Genomic DNA, 25605 nt, shown 5'->3' on the forward strand with positions numbered 1-25605 from the left:
TTATTGCAAGTTTGCTGTCAATCCCATCTCTTAGTGGTTTAGGACAGAATTCAGTGAGGAGAGGGCAAGCAGAGGGAGAACCAAGGAGTTACCCACCAGCGAGATATAAGAGTGATAAGGAGCCAGGGAGAGCTTGGATGGATCAGTCAATCAACAAATAATAATTAGTCACTTACTACTTTCAAGACATGGTGCTCTGAAAAGTTACAAAGAAGGCTAAGACACAACTCCTGATCTTATGGTTTTCTGAACTTTTGGGGGAGATTGGATATAAATCCCAGAAAAAGGAAAATTCCAAATGATGTCTCAGGGCAGGGAATATCTTACCCACAAGCAGCAGTATAGGGACCAGGTACTGGGTATTTAGAGCAGAGCTATCAAAATAAGCTGGAATTTTGTTTATGGGGGAGGGATCTTGAACCACTCCTTGAAGGCACAGGTAGGGCTTCACTGGACCAGAACGGAATGGGGTTGAGCAGGTATTGTGAAGGTGAGAAAATGCAAAATGTGTTTGATAGTTAGCTAGAGATAAGCCTGGAGGGAGGCGGGGGGAGAGGGAGAGAAAAAGGGAGGGGGGAAAGGGGAGAGAGAGACAGAGACAGAGAGAGGGAGGAATGGAGAGAGAGGAGGAGGGAGACAGAGATAGAGAGAAGAAAAAAGGAGGGAGAGAGAGAGAAAGGAGAGGGTGGAGTGGGAGAGAGAGGGGAGAGGGGGAGAGAGGAGGAGAGAGAGGAGGAGGGAGACAGGGACGGGGGGCAGTTCGAGAGAGAGGGAGAGGGAGAGAGAGAAGAGGGGGGAGGGAAGGGGGGGAAAGAGAGAAGGAAAGAGAGGAGAGAGGAAAGGTGAGAGACATACAGACAGGTTATGACTGTATGGTGAAGGACCTTGAATATCAAATAAGAAAACTTAGAATTTATTCTGTAAGCTGCTGAGAGTCATTGAAAATTTTTGAGCAGGAGGGCTTCAAACAGAAATGTATTTGACTACAGAGTCAAAACAGGAATATACTCTCTTTTTAGGCTTATTAGAAATAGCAACCTTTCACCCCACCTTTGGTACCACAGCCACCCACATCTCGTGGCTCTGAGCATCCTACAGAACCAAAGGCCTCTTCCTCATTGTATCCAGCAGGGCCACAGGGTGGTGGTTCAATATCTAGGTGATGAGGCTCAGATTCATGGCAGCCAGGAGAACAAGGACAAGAAGGTGGGCAGGGGCATGGTTTGGGGCAGTTGCAAGGACTGCGAGGGCCACGTGGTTCCACATGTGGTGGCTCTGGATGAGGGCAAGGCTCTGGATAGGGCTCTAAACAGGGCCGTGGTGCAGGACACGGCTCAGGCTGGGGTGCAGAACATGGTTCAGGGCGCGGTTGCCAGCAAGAGCGTGGAGCTGGGAGTGGGCATGGTCTCAGCCGTCGTTCTGGGGGTGAACATGAATCTTGGAGTGGACGTGACTCTGGAAATGGCTGTGGGCAGGGAGCGCTACAAGAATATTGTGTGCTAGAGCCCTGGCAAGTGCTTCTGATGGGGGGAATCTGAACAGGCTGCCTCCTTGGGGGGACCTGAGCAGGACAGTTGGGAGAGCAAATTTCTACCCGGTGTTTGGGACCACATCTCTGAGAAGACCCTGAAGCTGGACGCCTTGGAGAGCCGCTACTATAGCAAGGCTGAGATTGGCGTGGAGGAGTACAGTAAGTATAAGTAGGCTGAGATCTGCGAGGAGGGGAGCAGCTCCGATAGGCAGGCCGAGCTGTACGTGGAGGAGTACAGTAAGTATAAGTAGGCTGAGATCTGCGTGGAGGGGAGCAGCTCTGATAGGTGGGCCGAGACGTGCGTGGAGGGCTACACGGAGGAAAGCAGCTCCGATATGCCGGCCGAGCTGTACGTGGAGGAGTACAGTAAGTATAAGAAGTCTGAGATCTGCGTGGAGGGGAGCAGCTCCGATAGGCCGGCCGAGTCGTGCACGGAAGGGTGCAGCTGACATAGGAAGGCTGAGGTCGGCGTGGAGGAGAACAGCTACGATAACAACGCTGAGAGGGGCGTGCAGGTAGACATCTATCGTAGGATTGCTGATACTGACTTTGAGGAGAACAGCCGCTGTAAGAACCTTGGTATTGGCTCTGAAGGGCACCACCACCATAGTACTGAGACTGGCGTTGAGAGGTACAGCTGCTATAGTACCCCTGAGACTGGTGCTGAGGCACACTGCTGCTATAATACCTCTGAGCCTGGCATTGAGGGTAGTATTCTACATAAGTGTGAACTGGCTGAGGAGCTGTGACTGGCACATAGGTCTCAACAGGGCATGGAGCTGGGCACTGCACATAGTAAGTCTCGGTAGAGCAAACTGGAGAGCATTGTATGTAGGAGGTCTGAACAGGATGTGCAACTTGGTATTCTACATAGGATTCCTGGGCCTGGCATGGGGCCTGGCACTGGATATAGCATACCTGGGACTGACTTGGGGCTTGACCCTTTCCTGAACATATATTAGACTGGCACAGGGCCTGGCCTTTTGTAGATGAAGTTTGAGATTGGCTTACAACTTGACCCTTTGCAGAGCAAGTCTGAAAAGTTTGTACTTCACCCGAGGCCTGGCCTTTTATGGGGGCAAAGGATGGGGAGGGGGAAAAAGAAGACCCTTTCACGCAACACTCTGGGGGTGGCAGGCAGGGCTGCTTCTGCTGGTCACACATGATTCTGACTGCAGATGATAGGGCTCTGTGGGCAGAGAGAGCAGAGGTTAGTTTGGAAGGTTGGGGGAGGAGAAGGAATCCCAGAATCAGAGAGAAAATTCAGAGCAGGAAGGGACTTGAGGGTTGAAACCCTGCCTCTTACAAATGGTGAAACTAAGGGCCAGAGAAGTTAAGTGATGGCTCATATGGATTGTTGGGCTACCAAAGAGCAAGGCAGAAATTTGAACACCAGTTGTCTGGATCCAGACCTGGTGCCCTGGTCACCACACTACAGCCCCTGGGGGCTGGTTGGAGACAGGAACATAGATCAATCCACACAGACACTCATCCTCTCACAACACTGCTACTTAAAGGGACCTAAGGCCAAATGTCATTCACTGAGCTGCACATGTGCCTCTCACACTGTGAATGTGTTTTCAGAAGTCAATTTAAAAAGGATTTTTTTTTTTTAGTTATTGGCCATTGTACACAACACTTTGGGACTGGCCCAAACTGGAGCACTCTGGAATTTGTGTCGTCTGTGGAATGATTCACCTCCATCCAAGCGAATAATGAGGAGATGAAGTCACACACAGAGGCATGCACACACATACGAACTGGATTGACGTGCTGCCGAAGTCACCAGCTGAGAAGTGGAGAATTGGTCAGAGTTATTTGGCACCATACACGCAATAGCTGGTCACCACCCAAGCAAAATATTTGTATTGTGGTGGATTTGTTTTTAAACAAACCTTCTTATTTGTCAGAGAAAATTTTAATTTAATTCAAATGTGGAAATGGAGTCAGAGGAGCTGAGTTCAAATCCTGGCTCTTCCTTTTAGTACTTGTGTGACCCTGGGCAAATCAGTTCACCTCTAGGTCTTGTCTTCAGCGTCTATAAAATGGAGAGGGTTGAGATGATCTCTAAGATCCCTTCCAGCTCAAGCTGAATAATCCTCCAAGTACACCAGCTTGGGCAATAACCCTTTCCTTGCCTATTACTTCCAGTAATCACCAGTTTGTACCAAGATAGAAAGAAAGGTTGCTGACCTTAGTTCTTTTTTTTTTTTTTGCCTTAGACCCTCCCATGGGATGAAGCAAGACAATAAAAAACAAGCATGGACAGGGCCCTGATGTATAAGCCAGACACATACCCATTATTAAATTTCTCCTTGGCCTTATAAATATAATGGATACACTTCTACGCAGGCAAACATCCCAGGTCTAAATCCATGTAGACCTCTCTGGCCTACCCTAGCCTAGCCTACCTCAAACCGTCTCACAAAAACAAACAAATAAAAAAAGTCACACAGAGGCAGAAAAGGCAATCGTGTATTTTAGAGACTCTGGAAAAACCTTTGCTTATTGACCTGCCAAATCCTCCTCCCACCTTTTCTCTGATTTCTGAAACTCTTTTGCCAGGGCACCAAGTCCTTCCTGGAAAAAATGTCACTCTCTCAGAGAGAAATGGCACACTGGTCAATTCACCTCAATACTCCAAGAAGACCTATGATTTCATAAGTACAGATGTATCTTCCATTCAGGCAGTGAGCAACCCCTCTACCATTAGGTAGATAATCTTCAATAGCCATTGTAGTCAATGGCTATCATCCCACGGCCCAGTCTGGTAATGAGTCTCTCCAAACTTAACACACCCACTTCTCAGACAAGAGACAATCTGTCACAAAGCAGCTTGCTTACAGCTGTCCTAATCTGATAGCATCCCTGTCTTATTCTCACCCGACACAGCCTATTATAATCCAGGGTTACCTCTACCACCAGGATGAAACCTCAGTGGAAGATTTTAGTGGAGGGACTATTTATTCTCCAATATAAATTAAATCAATCCATCACTGCTTTGACCAAGACCTCCTGGGTTTCACACACAGATCACAGGTCCTTCCACACATATGCACACCTTCCACTATGCTCTTCTGCACTGCCTTCTTCTCCCCAACCCCCAACAGGTACTCTTCTTGGTCGTCTTTCTTTCTCCATCCTCACAGCTCCCAACAGTTTCTCTGCTCTGACTCGTTGTCACCTGTATCTATCGCTCCAGCCTTAACCCAAACCCCTTGTCCAGTCCTAAAGACTTACCTTCCTTGATGGTGTTATGATCACTCTGGCTGAGGAGCCCTGTCCTGGGAGCTGATTTATAGTGTTGCAAAGTCTGACTTGGACCATGAGACAATTTTGTGGCATTTGCTCCTCTCACGAGGGTGGCAACTGAAGTCCTGATGACAAAGACTGACATTCCATTGGCTGGGTCCCTCCCTGTGTACACCTGGGTGTGTCTGAGCTCAGTGCTGAGACTTCTGGAATAGGAAGACACTATTGTTTCCCTCATCCTTCTTCACCTTACATGAGTTTCCTACATTCCTGGGAGTCCTAGAAGGTTACAAACTGGTTGGGGATTACAAAGTTTTCCCATTCCCCATGTTCTTCCACTCCCTACACACAACATGTATAATTCCAGAAGTCACATTCTCTCTCTTATGGGATTTAACAGACTTTAGTAATCAACCAACTCCCAAATAATGGCTGAGTGCCTACTCTGTGCAAGGCTAGTGTGCTAGATGTTGTGTTAACTCCAATCCTATAACTCATCACTGATTCTAGAATAGATTCCAGAAACAATTCAGATTAGAGCAATGTTTCCATTTGAGTGTGAGCTCCTTGAGAGCTTTTTATCTTTTTTTATTTTATTGTCTTTCTTTGTATTCTTTTATTTTATTGTCTTTCTTTGTATTCTTAGGGCTTATCACAGTGCCTGGCACATAGTAGGTGTTTAATAAATGTTAGTTGATTGACACACTTGATTCTCTATGGCCTATGCTTGCTTGGGCATGTGCAGTAGGCCACATCCAGGCCTGTGCATATTACTTGGATCTGAGTAGGCCATGTATGGCAGATAGGATGTCCAAGGAGAAGTCCTTAGGCTTTGAACTAGTGATATAGTCCTTCATATTCACATTAGCATATAAAAAGCACCCATGGAGAAAGCTCATCACCTTTTCAGACCTGGCAAATGCTCCACTCCATGGGGATTACATTTGCTATCACCTATGTGTCATCTTTGTGAGAGAAAATAGAGGTAAAAGACTGTCTAACAATTCCATAGGACTCATGATGAAAAATGCTATCCATATCCAAAGAAAGTTATGATAGAGTCTGAATGCAGACCAAAGCATATTATTTTCACTTTATTGTTTTCATGGGTTTTTTTCCTTTTGGCCTATTTCTTCTTTTACAACATGACTAATATGGAAATATGTTTTACATGATTGCACATATACAACCAATATCAAATTGCTTACCATCTTAGGGAGGGGAAAGTGAAGAGAGGAGGGAGAAAACTTGGAACTCAAAAAAATTTTAAATGAATGTTAAAAATTGTTTTTACATGCAACTGGAAAAAATAAAATACCATTAAAAAAAGACTGTCTTAGTACTCAGATGGACCAGAACTATAGCTATAACTACCAACATGTTTTCTGACCCTGTGTTTGTAAGTTGAGTAAACTGTGGTGGACAAAGGGCTGAACTTGGAACCAAGAAGACCTGAGTTTGAATCCTGCCTTAAACATTTAGTATTTGTATGATTCTGGCAAACCATTTCATTTTTCCTGTCCAGTTTCCTTGTCTGTAAAATGAGGATAATAATAATTCCTACCACACAGGGTTGTTATAAGGATCAAGTGCCATAACATTTGTAGAGTACTTTTCAAACCCTAAAGTGTTGTACAAATGTTAGCTATTTATTATAATCACCTTGCCTACTCAGATGCAAGATCAGCTGTTTACATCCCCCCAATACCTGAGGTTAGAGGTGAGGTACTGTAGCTGTCTGCTATATCATGTGTCCCCTATAGCATGTGTTTGGCATCACATGTGGTGTGAGATGGGGAATAGAGGAGGAAGGTATGAGAAGCTATTTCTAGGACTACATGGCCCCATCACAAAGTGAATCATTAAATTTCCATGACTAGGGGGAAAATATGGGTTCGATTCTAGGTGCTGAGTCCTTGGAGAGTAAGGTGATGGAAGCCAATAGTAGACAAATCTCAGGGACTAAGGAACATTGCAACTTCTGCCATTTTCTGGTTCTTGGAACTTCAGTAAGGACAAATAATGAGGAAGGAATGGAGGAGGCAGAGGTAACCTTCAGAGGAACAATGGGGAGAAGCATCTCTAATACCATTTCATTGACCTCCATAGGAAAATAGTTGTGAGTTTTTTTAAACCAATCCCAAATCTTGAAACAGAGAATTCTTCCTTCTCTAACATGAGATTATAGAAACATATAATTGTGGGTGGCTTAAAGAGTTGAAGTTAGGGTGAAACATTTCCAAAAGGAGAAAAACAACTTTCTTTTTCTCTTTAGAATGCTTAGTATGCTACATTCTTTTTATATAGGCTCCAGGCCTTTCCCCAAGGGCTTTCTTTGTTCTAAGGAGTCTGGAACCTAAATAATTCTTTTAAATTCATCGTTTTATGACATTAACTAAGATCTAGTTCCTCTTAAATTATATTCTCTCTCACACACATATGCATGCATATGTATATATACCTATGGAATATAACAGGTTTCATTTTCTGACTATAGATACATATATCTATATCCATCTGTCCATCTATCTGTGTGTATGTCTGTGTGTGTATATATATACACATATATGTACACACACATACACATACACACACACACATATATACATATATATAATATATTGAAGAAGGAAATGGCAAACCACGCCAGTGTCTTTGCCAAGAAAACTTCAAACAGGGTCACAAAGAGTCAGACATGGCTGAAACAACTGAACAACAAAAATATGTCATACAGATATGTAGAGAAAGAAAAATGAGGATGGAGTAAAGTTACATCTGAGTAGAGATAAAAATAGTAATGGCTCAACTTTGACACTTACTATCTGCGTATCCTTAGGTAAGTCATTGAATCTTTCCAGATTTTATTGGTAAAATAAGAGAGTTACACTAGCAATGGTGTCAAACTCAAACAGAAAGGGATCCAAGCCCCACATATTGACTTAGAAAACTGCGAATTCACACTGTCTGTGTTGTATTATATTTTTATTTATTTTGTCAAACATTTCCCATTACCTTTTTGTTTATTTGGGGCCACACTGAAGAGGGCCATGAGTTTGATACCTCTGGACTGGATAACCTCTGCGATCCCTGCCTTCTATTAGTATTCTACAGTCTTGTGACCCTCAATAGAAAAAGAGCTATGTGAAGCTAGATATGTAAAGATAAGAAACTATATAGGTAAAGATGGGTAACTATATAGATAAAGTTCTACAAATGTAGAGGTCAAGACTGAGATATTTAGAGATAAGGAGAGAGATTTTCTATAAGGAGAGAGAGTGGATATATTTTAATTTCACTCAGTTCAACAAACATTTTAGAGATGCAACATGGAAGATTGGATAGCATACTATATTTGGAGTCAGAAAGACTTGGGCTGAAATCCTGTCCTGAACACATACTGGCTATTTGACCATGGGCAAGTCACCATAACTCTGAGCCTCAGACAAATTCCTAAGATTTATCTATTAAATTATAGACTGGTCTTTGTTAGGAATCACAGATTTCTCACTTGACACTTACTAGCTGTGTGACCCTGGGCAAGTCACTTAACCCCGATTGCCTCACCAAAAAGAAAAAAAATACCCAAACAAGGAATCACAGATTCCCTTACCAACAAAATGACAATCAATCACTTGAATGATTATACTCAGATAGAAATATTTAGATATATGGTGATATAGTATATAAAAAATACATAAGAGATTGAGAGCAAAAGGAGATGGAGAAGAATCTATGTATGGTTCAATGACCAACCACAATGCCAGAGGACCAAAAATGGAAGTGTGCTACCCACCTCCTATGGACTCAGGGTACAGAAAGAGACATTTATTTTTTGAACAGGGGTAATGAGGGAATTTTTTTTGCTTGACTACACACTTTTATTACAAAAGTTTTGTTTTCTTATTTCTTTTTCCAATGGGGTTTGGATAGCAGGGAGATAAAAATAGATTTTTTACTCTTTTTACACTATTTCATTATTTATTTATTTATTTTTGGCGAGGCAATCAGGGTTAAGTGACTGGTGCAGGGTCACACAGCTAGTAAGTATTGAGTGTCCGAGGCCAGATTTGAACTCAGGTCTTTCTGATTCCAGGATTGGTTCTCTATTCACTGCACCACTTAGCTGCCCCTGATTTATTTATTTTTTTTAAAGAATTATGTATTGCATGATAGATATGCAATAGTGAGAAATATGTTGTTGACATAGTTTTAGAGATAAAGAATTGTCTAGTGATAGAAATAGAAATGAAGGTAGAATTATATAGGAACAGAACATTATATAGAGATCCTTAGAGACAGAAAGATAGAAATACACAGATAGAAATCATGATCTATAGATAAATATAGAATGCTGGCAATATAGATAAAGAGAAAATAATACAGAAAAAGAGAGTACCAGAAAGAGACAGAGGGAGAGAGAGACAAGACAGAGAGAGACAAAGAGACAGAGGCAAGTAACGGGAGAGAGACAGACAGACAAAAAACAGAGAGGCAGAAAGAAAAGAGAAAAAAGGAGAAATAAAGAGACATAAACAGAGAGAAGAGCTAGAAAGATAGAGACAAAGAGAAAAACAGAGAGGCGTAGAGGAAGAGACAGGAAAGACAGAGACAGACAGAGAGGAATAGAACTCTTTATTTAGATCCTGTCTTGGTCCATTGCAAGTTCGGCTTCCCCAGTGGCACCCCTGAGTACTTCAGCAACCTGAGATGTCCTTTGCTTTTGACTTCCATCGGTGCTAACGGTCTGCAAAGTCTGGATTCAAAACCAGGTCATACATCTTGTGTTGTTTTCTGTGGTTTCCTGTATATTAAACTTGTTTTTCTAGTCAGACTGTAAAGTCTAAGATCAAGGATCCTGTGTAATGATAATAACAATGATGATGATAACAGTAGCATTTATTTTGCAAATAAATATATATACATACATAGACACATATATATACATACACATACATATACAAATATATTTGTGTGTGTGTGTGTATGTATGTGTATGTAATAAGGCACCTAGGTGGTGCAGTGGATATAAAGTGCTAGACCTGGAGGCACCAAGACTAAGTTCAAATCTGGTCTCAGACACTTTACTAACTGTTGGACATTGGGCAAGTCACTTAACCTGTCTGCCTCAGTTTCCTCACCTGCAAAATGGGGGTAATAATAACATCTACCACCCGGAGCTCTTATGAAGATAAAATATGAATATATGTGTGTATGTATATATGTGTATATACATATATATAATGTCTATCTATCACATAGTAGGCATTTAATGAATGTTTGTTAATTGATTGATTGTTAGGAACTGTCAAGATCCATCACTAGTGATTTTAGCACTTGGGACAAACATTGTATCAGAACACGACAAGCTGCGTGAAAGACAAACTCTGTTAATCAGGGTGGGAATAGTGGGAGGGGGTTGCAATGAGGGAGAAGAGATCTTGAAAATTCTTTCCCCTAGAATTCACTCCCACCCCCTCCCCCACTCCAGACCCAAAGACCAGTTTAAGGAGAGATCCCAAGAGGTTGCTCCATAGTGCAGGGGAGGAGATCTGAGACTCTGGGACACCATGAAGCCACTGCTGGAGAGGTTACCTCTAGAAAAAGTTGGGAGACAGACCTTGGAGAAGTTCACCTTGGAGGTGCTGCCTCTCAGGGAAGCAAATGTGATGCCATCTGGTAGCTTCCTGTTTTAATTAATTATTCTTGTCCGTGAGGTGCTAACTCAGTTGTTTCAGTCCACCAGAGGAGAACAAATGCTGTCAGCACTCACTGTATTTCTGTGCATTGCAGCAAAGCCCCATTGCCCTCTCCTACTTACAACACTGTCTTCAGCCCTAAAGGAGCTTACCATCTCCTTGAGAAACAAGTTTGATGTAGTTAAATGGAACATGCATAGAACAATGTAAGACTGACAAGAAGATTCTGTAACACACACTATAGGTATGAGAGAAACTCAGAGAAGGGAGAGATCAGGGCGGGCTGAGGTAGCTAAGGAGGACAAGTAAAAAAATCTCTTCTTTAATGCAAACCCTTTGGGGGCAGTGACTTTGAGGGCAATTTTATTTAGTCTTTGCATACCCAGCACCTGGGACAATAACTGGCACATAGTAAGGGATCATTAATTCATTGATTGATGATAGAGGCAACAATGATAAGTACTACAAGTGTGCCTTATCACATTATAATAGATGGAATCCTAAGAACTTTGTGAGTTAAATTACATGTTCCCATTACTTATAAAATTAGAGCTGAGCTCCCACAGGAAGAACTAAGACCCCAAGACCAAATTTTAACAATCACACTGAAGAATGTATTAGAACTTCCTTGTTATATATTTACTCCAAACTCTCAGAAAAACTGAGACCTGGGAAAGACCATAATTTACAAAGTCCAAGGTCAACCACTGTATCTGGGGCCATCTCCAATCATCTTGACCTTTGTCTGGACATTGGATTTAGATGACTCTGGAGGAGAGAGTGATGCTGACAATTTTGCCCAACTCTGCCTCACTTAAATCCAATTCATGCACAAGTCAAGATATCACCCTCATTATATCATTGGTCGTCTTTGAGATAAAGGATGAACTACAACTCTAAACTTAAGTAGAAAATTAAAATTTTTAGATGAAATAGTATTACCCAAATTAGTGAGTAAATTATTTTAAATATACTTTCCTTCCTTTGACCTTACATGGCACTTTGTATCTCTTTTATACTCTTCTTATCATGTCTCATTCTTCATTATATTTATTCTAAATTTATGCTAGAACATCACAGATTTGTGTGTCACATAGTAAGCATCATCAGGGCAGAGATGATGTCTTAATTATCTTAGTCCCTATCAGAGTGTTCTACACATGGTAGGCATGTTATAAATGCTAGTTGAATGAATGAGAGAATTGATGAATGAATGAATGAATGAATGAATGATGAAGAATGAATGAACCTCATTAGCTTAGGCATGTTAAATCATATGTGAATAATTATACTCTTTTGGGCATACAAACACCTTGTAGAGGGTCATAATTTTTCTCTATACATCCACTATGTTCCCTGATGAACACAGAAGTCCCTAAGTAAAGAATTTGCATTAGTGGTGAATGGAAAAGGGAGCAGGGTAGGATCAGGAGCAAGAAGTCAAAGTCCTAGAAAGACTTTAATCTCCTGGCTATAGACTCAGCCTTACAAACTCAGCCTTACATCAGTGGGCAATGGGAATCGGGTTCACACAGTCTTCTATACAATGGGTGAAAAAGAGAAAACTACAGGACCTGGGTTGGACATCTAGTTCTGTCACTAATTTGCTGTGTCACCTTAAGCAACTTTCTGAACTTCAGCTATCTCATCTGTAAAATAAAGGTATTAGATTAGTTGATCTCTGAGGAATCTCCCAACTCTGATATTCTATTATCTCACTTTGGCCCCTAGGATTGACCTTCAACAAAATAGTGAAATTGGTGATTCTCATCTTTCTTGAACTCCCACCCCCACCTCTCTTTCTGTGTCCTTCTCCATTTTCCTCTTTCATGGCACTTCATGAAAGTATATATGGAGGGGCAGATAGGTAGTGCAGTGGATAGAGCACTGGCCCTGAAGTCAGAAGGACCTGAGTTCAAGTCTGGTCTCAAACACTTAACTGTATGACTATGGGCAAGTCACTTAACCCCAATTGCCTCCTTCCTCCACCCAAAAAAATTATAATTAAAAATAAAAAATAAAGTATATATGGAGAGGCAGGATGGCATAGTGGCTAGTGCATTGGTCTTAAGTCCAGGAAGACCTGGGTTCAAGACCTACTTCTGACACATATTGTCAGTGTCATCCTGGGTAAATCATTTAAAATCTCAACACTTTTGGGCCTGGGTGTCAAACTCAGATTAAAATGGAAGAAACTTAACTCTACATAAGGACCTTGCTGGCTGCATATTGTCATATCTTTAGAGTGTAATATTATCTCTGTGTTATTATATTTTGATTTGGAGCATTCAGGAGTGTTGTGGGCCACTGGCAGCTGTGTGTTTGACTCCTCTGCTCTAGGCCTCTCTCCAAGATTATAGGCTGCAGAGAAGTGCCAACCTGAGTTGGTAGAAGGAGTTTCCTCCTCTGGGAGTTTCTTATGGGGCATACCTTGTTTTCTCGAGCTTCAATTTATTGTGCTTCACAGATAACTGCATTTTTTTTTTTACAAATTGAAGTTTTTTGCTAACTCTGCATTTAGCAAGTCTATTGGTGCCATTTATGCAACAGCGTATGCTCACGCTGTGTCTCTGTGTCACATCTTGTTAATTCTCACAGTATTTCAAACTTTTTCCTTATTATTATAATATCTGTTGTGATCTGTGATCAGTAATCTTTGATGTTACTATTGTAATTATTTTGGTGCACCATGGACCACACCCATATAAGACGACAATGTTCTGACTGCTCTACCAACAGGTCATCCTCCCACCTCTTTCCCTCTCCTCTGGCCTCCCTATTCCCTGAGACACAACAATATTGAAATTAGGCCAGTTAATAACCCTGCAATGATCTCTAAGTGTTCAACTGAAAGGAAAAGTCTATCAATAAGGAAAACTTTATTGTTGTCACATTTTAAGAAATTGCCAAAGCCACCCCGTCCTTCAGCAAACACCACCCTGATCAGTCAGTAGCCACCAACATCCTGGCAAGACCTTCCACCAGCAAAAAGATTATGACTTACTGAAGTCTCAGATGATGGTTAGCATTTTTTAGCAATAAAGTATTTTAAATTAGTGTATGCACATTGTTTTTTAGACATAATATTATTGCACACTTAATAGACTTCAGTATAGTGTAAACACAACTTTTACATGCACTGGGAAACCAAAGGATTCATGTGACTCACTTTATTGCAATTCTCATTTTATTGCCATGTTATAGAAACAAACCCGCAATATCTCCAAGCTATGCCTGTCGTAGTGAAAACACAGGTCAGGGAAAAAAAAAGATATCAGAAAAGAGTAAAAGTAAAAGACACCTTGCAAATGCCAGGCATTGTTATTGTTATCATTGACTCATTCATTATCCATTCAACAAATATTTAGTAAGAACTAATTTGTTCAATGCCCTCAACTACACACATGAGAGGAATGTAAAGATGGATCATTTATTAAGAGTGCATTGAAGCTTGTTAGTAATGATACGCATTATTTGACCCTCACAAATAGCTTTGTGAGGCAAGAATAGATATTAGTATACCCCTTCTGCAGATGAGAAAACTAAGGCTGAAATAATAATAGGTAGCCCTCACACAGTACCTTAAGGTCTGTTGTTGTTGCTCAGTTGTTTCAGTCATGTCTGACTTCATGACCCCATTTGGAGTTTTCTTGGCCAAAATATTGGGGTGGTTTGCCATTTCCTTCTCCAGCTCATTTTACAGATGAGAAAATTGAGTCAAACAGGGTTAAGTGACTCACCTAGGGTCACACAGCTAGTAAATGTCTGCGGCTGAATTTGAACTCAGGTCTTCCTAACTTTAAGCCCAATGTTCTAACCACTGTGCCACCTAGATGCCCTTAAGGTTTGCAAAGTGCTAAATATGGTATCTCACTTGATCCTTACAACAGCTCTGCAAAATAGGTGTTATTATTATCTCCATTGATAGATGAAAAAAATGAACTTCAGAGAGCATTCAGTGACTTGTCTAAGATTACACATCTCGTAAGGAAGGATCTGCAACCGGATTTGAACCCAATTGTTTCTGAATCCTGAATCCATTGCTATATCTTCTAGGTCACACACACTGCTTCTTGTAAGCCACAGTCACCATCCTCAAAGAAATCACTGTCTAGTCATCTAGGTATTGAGGCATGTACACAATTAAATTCAATACAATGTGGAATGATGCAATGATAATAGCTAGCATTTGTATAACACTTTAAGGTTTGCAAAACATCTCACAAATACGATCTCATTTGAATACAAAAACAACCCTGGGAGGTAGGTACATTATGATCCCCATTTTACAAATGAGGAAATGGAGGCAGATGGAGGTTAAGTGACTTGCCTAGGGTCACATAGCTAGTTAGTGTCTGAGGCTGGATTTGAACTCAGGTCTATCCTGACTCTAGATCTAAGGCTCTATCCACTACATCACCTAGCTGGTTTTCAAGAGACTTAAAAGGACATTACTTCTCAGGGTGTGCGAAAAGTAGACAATCAGGGAAAGCATTCCCTAACAAGAACACTGAAGCTGGGTTCTGAAGGATTTCTATAGTCAATGGTTAGGGATTGAGGAAAGGCCATTTCAAACAGGGCACTGAGTGTGAAAAGATATGGAGACAGGAACACTTAATACATATTTACATAAGGTGATAGAATCACAGAGTCTCCAAGTTCAAAGGGATCTCTGTGCCTGATGTGATATTTTAAGATTTGCAAAGTTTTGACATATGATCCTTACAACAACCCTAGGATATTATCCCCATTTTATAGATTTGGAACCTGAGGCAGGCAAACATTAAGTAACTTGCCAAGGCTCATACAACCACTAAGTTATGTGAAGCAAAATTCAAACTCCAGTCCTCCAAGCCCAACAATCTATCCACTGTGTCACCAATAGTCAATACAAAGACCTACTTTGGTGCTTCATTTTGCAGAAGTGGACCTGGGTTCTTGAGCACTACAGCAGGTCCTACCACATTTTAAAAGTTTTGAGGACAGAACTGGTGACAGACCATATGTCTGACATCCTAGGACCATTCTATATAACTGTGGTGAGGCTTATTACTAAGTCAGATTTGTGGTAATGAATTTTCTTCCTTGGTATCTCATACATTACCTGATATACACTGAAGCAAATAGATTAATCAATCAACCTACAAGCCTTTATTAAGTACTTATTCCAAGACAGGTACTATACTAAACACTTAGGATACAAAGAAAAGCAAAAACATAAAATCAGGCTCTGTCCTCAAAGAGAGTACATTTTAATGGGGGAGACAACTAGGGGACATAGAGATATGCACAGAGAATATGGACAGCAATTTGGGAGAGAAGGCGCTAGTACCTGGGGGGAAGGGGAAAGGGCTTCTGCAGAAGGGAATATTTGAATTGAGTCTTGGAGGAAGCCAAGGTGAGGTAAGTAGACAGAACATCCCAGCTGCTGTTGTTTAGTTGTTTTCAGTCGTGTCCAACTTTTCATGGTCCTTTTTGGGGCTTTCTTGGCAAAGATAGTGGAGTAGTTTGCCATTTCCTTCTCCAGCTCACTTTACAGATGAGGAAACTGAAGCAAATAAGGTTCAGTGACTTGCCTAGGGTCACACAGCTAGTAAGTGTCTGAGGCCTGATTCAAACTCAGGAAGATGAGTCTTCCTGACTTCAGGCCCAGTGCTCTATCTACTGTGCCACCTGCCCATTCCAGATGTAGGGGATAATCAATATCAAAGGCAAAAAAACTAGAGATGGAGTGGCAGATTCAAGGCTAGTAGACCCAAGTAGAGTGCATGGAAATAAGAAAGAAGTTAAGGGGAAAGGTAGAAATGTAAAAGGGGACCAGTTTGTGTAGAACTTCAAATACCGAACAGATTAGTTTGTATTTCTTCCTGAAGGTGATCAAGCGTCACTGAAGGTCAGTGAACAGTCAGACTTTTGCTTTTAGAAAAATACTTTTGAAGCTGAGTGGAGACAGGAAGATTAATCGGGAGACAGTAGCGACAGTACAGGTGTGAGGTGATTAGGAACTGAACTAGGGTGTAAACTTTATGAGTGGAGAGAGGGAGATAGATAGATAGATAGATAGATAGACAGACAGACAGACAGACACACAGACAGACAGACAGACAGATAGATAGATAGATAGATAGATAGATAGATAGATAGATAGATAGATAGATAGATAGATAGATAGATAGATGTTGTTATGAAAGTAGAAATAATAAGATTTGGCAACAAATGGAATTGTGGAATGAGTAAGAGTGAAAAGTTGAGGATTATGTATTGCCTAGAGAAAAACAGCTCTTATTCTTTGACCTCCAGACTCAGTACCTAACTCAGAGCAGCAGCAGCCTAGCAGTGGGGAGCTGAGTGGGAAGGTAAAGATAATTATTACGAGCATTTATATAGTGTTTGTATAGGTTTGCAAAGTGCTTTATAAACATTATCTCATTGGCAGTGAGAACTAGCTTGTACGGAGGGAGCAGAGCCAACCAGGAACCAGATAGTACTAAGGAGAAATGTTATTGGTCCCCAGAGGAAGGTGCAGGGCTGGAATATGTATCCTGGGGAGGGTTTCAGAGAGGCACAGGGGATGGAGCTGACTTGGATTCCAGGAGAACAAATGGAATGAATCCCCTGGAAGAGAACTTTGGGCTCCTCACTGGAACCTCATAGCATCTCAAGCCCAAAGAGTAAGGAAGAGGGTAAAAGAAAGAGGATTGAGAAAAGAAGAGAAAGGGGCAGCTAGATGGCACAGTGGATACAGCTCCAGACTTGGAGTCAAGAGGACCTGAGTTCAAATCTGGCCTCAGACACTTGACACTAGCTGTGTGATCCTGGGCAAGTCACTTAACCCCGATTGCCTCACCAAAAAGCAAAAAGAAAAAAGAAGAGAAGCATGGGCTAGGGGAGGGTCATTGGCCTCGTTCCTTCAACATTATGCTTGTGGGCTGAGAGGATCGAGTCAGCAGCTGCCACTGCACTCCCCACACACTCTAGATTTCCGACTCCGCCCGCTGCCATTGTCACCACAATCAGAGCTTTGGGGACGACGTCTGATGGATTTCCTCCTCCAGTGGGAAAATGGGCTGTATGGTCCTCCAGAGCTAGCCCTGCAGCATCCTTCGGAAGACACTGGAGCAGGAGCCTGGGGAGGGCACTTGGGAAGGCACTCAGAGGTCTGGCATTTAGGAAGGGGATGGTACAGCTGCTGGTTTTGCTGGCTGGACATCTCTGCGCAAGTTCACCAAACCTGATAGAGAATCAAATGGTAGATTAGATGCGTAAGCTTCAGGCCTTGCTATGATTTCATAAAAGACTCAGCCCCAAAGACTGGCAGCTTATGAAAACTTCCAGGGTCAGAACTGAAATCTGCAACAGGGACATGGAAATTGACCAGGTGATATCCTGTGATCAGGCGACTGCTGGTGAGCTCTAAGATTTTCTTTCTCTCAAGTCTTTGCTTTCTGAATAGGAAACATCTGGATATAGTGGTTTCCAAATCAACCCCTTTTTAAAAGATTTTCTTTCCCATATCCTAGAAAAATATTAAAATTCCGCACAACAATTCTGATTAGGGACAGGGACTGTTACGGTCAGGAAGTGCCTAAATCATGACAATTGCCACATCTGAGCCCCATAGTAAGTGCTTAATAAGTGCTTTTTTTTATTCATTCATCCACCCATGCATCCATCCATCTATCCATCCTATTCTGATCCCTCCCCACTCCCTACTCTCTTGCCAGTTGCCCATACTCCTTTCTTCTCCTCTTCTTGCCCCACACACCCTTGCTTACTGTCATGGTTTCTTCTTGTTGCCCTCTGACCAGGTGCCTCCTCCCAGCTCCGCTATGAAGACCAGGGATCACTGAGAACTCTACATTGCTTAGCTCAGAGCTCCTAACTAGACTCTCACCTGGCTCAGTGGCAGTAACTGGAGAAAGGTAGACTAAGAACTTTAAATGGGAAGCCCTTTTATCTTATCACAGGCTCTGCCCCTTGGCTCTGAGGCACAGCCCATACATCCTGGGCAGCCTCATTCACGTCCTGCCCAAACATTCCCCTCCTGGAGGCCTCCATCACTCACCTCTTAACCTGCAGGGCGGCCTGATCTAAAGGTTACAATTGGTTGCAGTTGGTGGAAGGGGGGGGGAGCCTGGGAGTGTGGTGGAAAGGAAATGGGAAAAGTTCCAGCTATCCAGGGATGCCCCAGGCCCTTAAATTCTCCTCTAAGAGACTCATGCCTTTGGTCTATGGCTTAGAAAAAGGATCCTCAAACATTAAAGCTGGAAGACACCTTAGGGATTACCTTGTCATTTTATAGATGAAGAAACAGTGTTGGCAATTAAATTACTCCTCTATCAGGCAGGACATTGGACTGAATGATAACTAAGGTTCCTGATGATGGCCTAGTTGGAGTGGGAGGGGAAGCAAGGCATATGTCCAGGCCCCAGTTCTGCATAGTGGGCAGGGCCCAATGGAGTGTTGGGACCAGGCTGGTTATAAATTGTAGACAAGAGAGGAAATACTCTGGAGCAAGAATCATCCACTTGGTAGGGCCTTGAAAAGTCAATGGGCTTATGATAGAGGATATGAGGTGCTGATAAAGAGTAAAGTTACCATGAGGGAGAAAACAAACTTTTATAAGAGTGGGAAGAAGGATCCTTGAACTATCCTACCTATGCCTACCAGTACTATCTCACCTGTAAGAAATGGACAGACAGACAGATACAAGTATCGATATAAATGCAGACATCTTGAAGAAAAAAAAAAGATATATATATATGAGATATATATATCTATATAGATATATATATATAAAATTCATCAATTTGGCTGTATCAGTCAATCAGCAAGCATTTATTAAACATTTGTTGTTGTTGTTCAGTTGTTTCGGACTTTCTGAGACCCCATTTGGGGATTTTCTTGACAGAGATACTAGAGTGGTTTGCCATTTCCTTCTCCAGCTCATTTAATGATTCTTCCTGATTCCAAGCCCAGTGCTCTATCCATTGCGCCACCTGGCTACCCTATTAGGCATCTACTTACTGTATGACAGACACTGCTAAGAACTAGAGATAAAAAGGAAAAAAGGCAAAGAACTCTCAAAGAGCTTACCTTCTAACAAATACATAGATAATACATAAATAGTAATGTTTCTGTTTTAGCCAGAAATCCTGAGGGTCTTATCCTCCCAGAAGCCAGTCTTTGCCTCATTTCTTACCTACCCTTGCTCACTGAATCAACTTTGCTTCAGACAAACTGAGAACTATTAAAGACCTTAGCTTAAAGAGGCCGAGGTCTCCCATACATTCCAGCAGCCCAGTGCCCAGACTACTTGCATACACTGACCACTCCCTAATCCCACCCACATCACCTAATTAGCATACTTGACATTCCTTTCCCTGTCCCTTTTCCATGTAAGCTTTAGTATCAATCCTGGCAGGTTGCAAGTTCCCTAAAGAACTTCTCCTGCCCTGTTGGTGTCACAATAAACTTTGCCACTTGACTGGAAGACAATTTGAGTGCATGAATTCATTCCAGGCAATGACGCTCTATACTCTGACACTTTGGGGGTCCCAGCACCCCTAAACTGTGTCAACACCCCTAAACCGCATCACTATTAGAAAATGAGTACAAGAAGCACACGTTATGGTAATACATGGCTATTCAGAACACCCACTCAAATCAACAAATGTTCATATGAGGAGTCAAAGATAAAGATGAAATGACACCTGTTTTGAAGCAGCAGTCACAGAAAGTCTGTTTTTTGGTTTGTGGATTCACATACATCTATCCTTACACCCTAAATGATAATTCTCACACATGACTGACCCTCAGGAATCTATAGCCCACAAGCTGGGAAGAATGCACCTTGCCTTACAGGATTTCTAAGCTCTCTTTCAGCTCTAACATTCTGTAATTTCATATATGTAGAGACATAGGGATAGAGCTATAAAAAGATATATAAATATGGCAATAGATCTAAAGAGATCAAAACAGATAAGAAGCTTGAATAGCTTAAAACTGCACTAAGATTTTTGGGACATCCTGTATATGGAGTTAGGCATATAAATATATATAAATATGAATACACACATATATATTATATATACATATATATGTAAGCAATGGCATATGAGCCCTGATGTCTTTTTCAGCTATGACAAAAGAATTTTTGGCTCAGGCGTCTTGCTGCCACTGTACTAAGAAACACGTTGTCCTCGGCTCTGTCTTGAGCTTCCTGACACTGTTTGCTTGACGCAAGCAAATCAACCATCCTGCTAAAGTCTGTAAAATCAAGCATGGGACATAAACTTAAGCTCTAATTTGGACCAGCTAGTTCCCTGACCTTTCAGTGCAAAATCTTTATCTTCTCCTCCTACTTTCAGTAAAATTCCATTGTATCCATGTGCTTGCATAGTCGCTTTCTATATCAGATAGCTGAAGCTGATGTTCTGGGTCTCTGACTTTCCATCCAGATGAGCCTGCACTTCATAAATGAATTCTAAAGATAACTGTCTATGTATTGATTAGGTAATTGGCAGCAGTACTGAATCAGTGGAACTCTGGAATAATTTTTATCACACTATAAGCTCTCCTGTACATATAAAGAGAGGAAATAACGGTAAAAGCTTAGATTTTTAAGTTTGCAAAGTGATTTACAGACATAATCTCATTTGAGTATCATGACAACTCTATGAGGTAGGTCCTACTACCCCATTCTACAGATGAGATAGCTGAGACTCTGAGAAGTAGTTGATTTATCCATAGTCACAAAGTTAGTATCAGAGATGGAATTCAAACTCATCTTCCTAATGATATCAGGAAGTAATAAAGTCAGAGAGATGGCAGGCTCTAGTGATAATCAAGATACATGATTGATACAGATCTAGAAACAGGTTAAGATACAGAGTTTCTCATACATTTTAGTGCAGTTTTTAAGCTATTAAAGCTTTAAGCTATTTGTTTGATTGTAACTTTGAAACTACACTCAGGCTTTTAGGATACTCTGTCTAGAGACCTAGAAATACATGAGCAGAAAACATGTAAAAGAAACAGATATCACCCTTTGATTCAGCAATATCACTACTAGGTCTGTATCCCAAAGAGATTTTTAAAAAAAAAAAAAAGGTGGAAAGGACCTATCTATATAAAAATATTTATAGCAGCTCTTTTTGTGGTGGCAAAGAATTGGAAATTGAGGGAATGCCCGTCAATTAAGGAATGGCTGAACAAGTTATGGTATGTGATTGTGATGGAATACTATTGTGCTATAAGAAATAATGAGCAGGTTGATTTCAGAAAAACCTGGAAAGACTTATATGAACTGAGGCAAAGTGAATCAAGCCGAAAACCAGGAGAACTTCATACATAGTAACAGTAATATTGTGCAATGATCAACTGCAAATGATTTAGCTATTGTCAGCAATACAGTGGTCCAGGACAATCCCAAAGGACTCATGATAAAAAAAAATGCTATCCACTCCCAGAGAAAGAACTGATGGAGTCTGAATGCAGATTGAAGCATACTATTTTTCACTCTCTGTATTTTTTTCCATTTTTTTTCCTTTGGATCTGTGTCTTATTTCACAACATGACTAATATGGTAATATGTTTTGCATGATTAAACATGTATAGCCCGTATCGAATTGCTTACCATCTCAGGGAAGGGGAGGTGAGAGAGGGAGAGAGAAAATTTGGAGCTCAAAAATTTCTTAAAATAATTGTTAAAACTTGTCTTTACATGTAAGTGGGGGAAAATAAAATATTATTTTTTTAAAAACCTATTGAAATAGATATGATAGAAGTGGAAGTAAAAATAATCTATTGATATGATAAGAATACAATGAAAGATTATATATACAAGTAACTAAATCCAAGAGAGACATTGTAGCATGCCAAATGCAGAGCTGGCTTTGGAGTCCAAAAGATGTGAGCTGACGTGCCACTTCTGACACATGTTGTCTGAACTGGGACAAGTTACTTAAGTTCTCAGTGCGCCAAGCAATCTTCTAAGACTAGTTCTTCACTGTTAGAGGGTTTCCTCACCTGAAGTTCCCTCCATCAATGAAATCCCTGGGCCAAACTAGCACCCCATACCTACCCCAAAGAAATAAGCAAAGACTAAGACCAATGTAACAACCTAAAAATATATACTATAAAACTAGCAATGAAATTACTAGCTGTGTGACCCTGGGCAAGTCACTGAATCTCTATTTGCCTCAGTTTCCTCACCTACAAAATGGGGATGATAATAGCACCTAATTCCCAGGATGAGGATCCATTGAGACAACAATTGTAAAGCACTTAACACAGTGCCTGGTGCACAGTAGGAGCTATATACATACATATTATATTATATATATAATATATATATTTATGTGTGTATATATGTATATATATGCTTTTATTGTAATTATTATCATTATTATTATTATTTTGGTATAGAATTTATTAGCTGTGGGAATTCAGAAGAGGAAGAGATCAATGTGGATTAGAATAAATAAAGAAGTTTTCACAAATTCAGAGAATCTCAGAGTTGAAAGGGATCTCTAAGGCCTTAAAGTCCTACTAATAACTGAACCAAAAAAAATCATACTAAAACATACTCAACAAGTGGTCATCTGATCTTTGCTTGAAGATTCCTGGTGAGTGAGAAAACTCACAAGGAAGGATGGAAACAAGCATTTATTAAGTGCCCACTATGAGCTAAGCACTTTATAAATATTATCTCATTTGACCCTTTCAACAAACCAGCAAGATAGGTGCTATTTTTATCACCCTTGTGCAGATGAGGAAAGAAGCGTTACGCCAGATTTGAACTCGGGACAATGAGTCTTCCTGACTCTAGACCCAAGACTCTATTTATTGCACCACCCAGTTGCCCTGTAGAGGCTACTAAATTAATCCCCATGACACTCTTGTTTTCATCATGTTATTTTCTTACTCAAACCCTTCAATGAGAACTCTGGCTACCTGCAACCAGTTGCACCCAAACGAGGTTAAAATGTGTTTAGGAAATGTTTCACAAAATAAATAAAAATACAATAAAACCTATATCATGTTAATTTGAGGTTTTCTAAGTCAATTTGCAGCATCTGGCATCAATTTCTATCTGACACCACTGGTCTAGAGGATAAAATCAGGTTGGTATTCAAGGCTTTCCAGAAACTAGCCAAATCCTGTTTATCCGAACTCTTCTTACAGTTAACAAGCGTTTATTAGTCACTCACTTTGTTCCAGTCATTGTGCTAGGTGCTGGGGAACCAGAGGATCATAGATCCAGAGCTGGAAGAAACCTCAGATACCACCTACTCCAACTCCTTCATTTTACAGATGGAGAAACTGAGGCACGAGGTTGGTAAGTGACTTGCCCGAGATTGCATAGAAAGTAAGTATCAAAGATGCGATTCGAACCCAGGTCCTTTGACATCAGAGCATCTCTTTCCACTGTACCAGGAAATCCAAAGACAAAAAAATAAAGTAATTCCTGCCTTTAAGGCATTTATGTTCTACAGGGAGAGTCAATGTGTATACATATGGAGTAAGTATATGAATGCAAAATCAAGATAATTTGGGGGGAGAAAGCAGCTGGGGGTTGGGGGTGGCGAGGATTGGGAAAGGTTCCATGTAGGAGAGGCAATATTTCCCACTCATTCCCAAGCAGAGACCAGTGGTCCAATCAGGTCACTGTTTTTTACTGTGTATTCACTTCACAGATGCTTCATGCTCGTTCTTGACTGAGTCTTTCCTCACGTGCTTCTCCCAGCATGAGAGATTCCCACCATTCAGAGGCAAGTCATCCTCGAAGACACAGTGCATAAGTTCTCTCATCTGCCAAGGAAGGGAGAGGGACTAGATATTCTCTAAGGTACCTTCCACACCTAGCTAATATCCAGACACAAGGACTCTCCTCTCCTTGGTGACTTGATCCTTTTGCTATGCTCCAGTAACATCCTTTATAAGCTTCACTGTATAAAATTTTAATCAGTTCACTCATCTTCTCTGGGCCTCAGTTTTCTCATCATTAAAGTGGGAATAATATTATTGCCCTGTCCACCTCAGTAAATTCTATCAGTTAACACAATGGACCTCAATGTAATTTGAAAAGACCAAAGCCTTTACTGATAGGAAGACTCTTTCATCCAAGTCCTGGACACAGTCCCATGAGACACAGCTTATGTATCTGAGGCAGGCTTTTGCACAACTCTAGCAGTGGGGTGGTGACAGCCCTTTGCATTCCCCACCTAGTGGCCTTCATTAATCACTACTAGGGCAGCAGGGCCACATAACTACTGCTGGCATGGGTGGTGCAATTGAAAGGTATCTAGGACACCCAGTGTGCCCTAAATATCCCTGTCCTGATGTCTAAATCCACCATCAGGGATTTGGGTTAAAGCGTCTGAGGCTCAAGGCTCTCCCTGAATGACACAAAGGGCAATGAAGAGAGGCACAGTGGGTGTAAGAAGGATGAAGAGTATGGGGAATTCCCTCAGTAGGTACTCACTCCCACGACTTAAGAGATAAATCATATGGGGTTCCCTCGGGCCCATGGAAATTAAGTGGTTCACCTGGGACTAGTTCCAGAGCCTCCATTTGAATACAGGTCCTTCTTCTTGTCTGTAAGCCTACAACTTTATTCACTCCACCATGCTGTCTCTGGCATAATAGATCCTGGGTAGCCAAGACTGGCTCACTTTTATAGCCGTATCCCTGATGCTTGGTACATAGTAAATACCTAATAAAGTATTTTCGTTCATTCCTTCATTCCTTCTGAGCAGGTGAGATTTCACAACTCTGGTTGTGATATAATAATATAAATAGGTTGCTCCACTTTTGTACTTGCTTTGCCAACTTTAAAGCACTATATAAAAGTTAGCTGTTATTACTATTATTATTTTTATGACTTCACAACCTTAGGGATTATTCTATCCATCTCTTTGGATATCTCATAATAATAACTCAAAGCACACTCTAATAACATGTGTTGTTGTTGTTCAATCATGTCCAATTCTTCATGACCCTACTTGGGGTTTTCTTGTCAAAGATACTGGAGTAGTTTGCCGTTTCCTTTCTCCAACTCATTTGACAGATGAGGAAATTGAGGCAAACAGGGTTAAGTGATTTGCCTAGGGTCACACAACT

General features: G+C 41.2%; 1 protein-coding gene across 1 annotated transcript; it reads right to left on the reverse strand.

Moving 5' to 3' along the window:
- Positions 1–772: 772 nt before the first annotated feature.
- On the reverse strand, positions 773–4898 carry KPRP (keratinocyte proline rich protein). The gene is made up of 2 exons (XM_027870505.1): positions 4772–4898; positions 773–2720 (listed from the first exon to the last, which is right to left on the reverse strand). Exon 2 carries the CDS (start codon positions 2693–2695, stop codon positions 1025–1027), a length of 1671 nt encoding a protein of 556 aa, XP_027726306.1. The 5' UTR covers positions 2696–2720; positions 4772–4898; the 3' UTR covers positions 773–1024.
- Positions 4899–25605: the final 20707 nt, after the last annotated feature.

This window comes from Vombatus ursinus, unplaced genomic scaffold (genome assembly GCF_900497805.2).
Source record: "Vombatus ursinus unplaced genomic scaffold, bare-nosed wombat genome assembly UNPS02014797.1, whole genome shotgun sequence".
NCBI lineage: Eukaryota > Metazoa > Chordata > Mammalia > Diprotodontia > Vombatidae > Vombatus > Vombatus ursinus.

What these genes read in the sequence shown, in the direction of transcription:
- KPRP (XM_027870505.1), bottom strand. Translation starts at nt 2,695, where the DNA reads ATGTGTGACCAGCAGAAGCAGCCCTGCCTGCCACCCCCAGAGTGTTGC.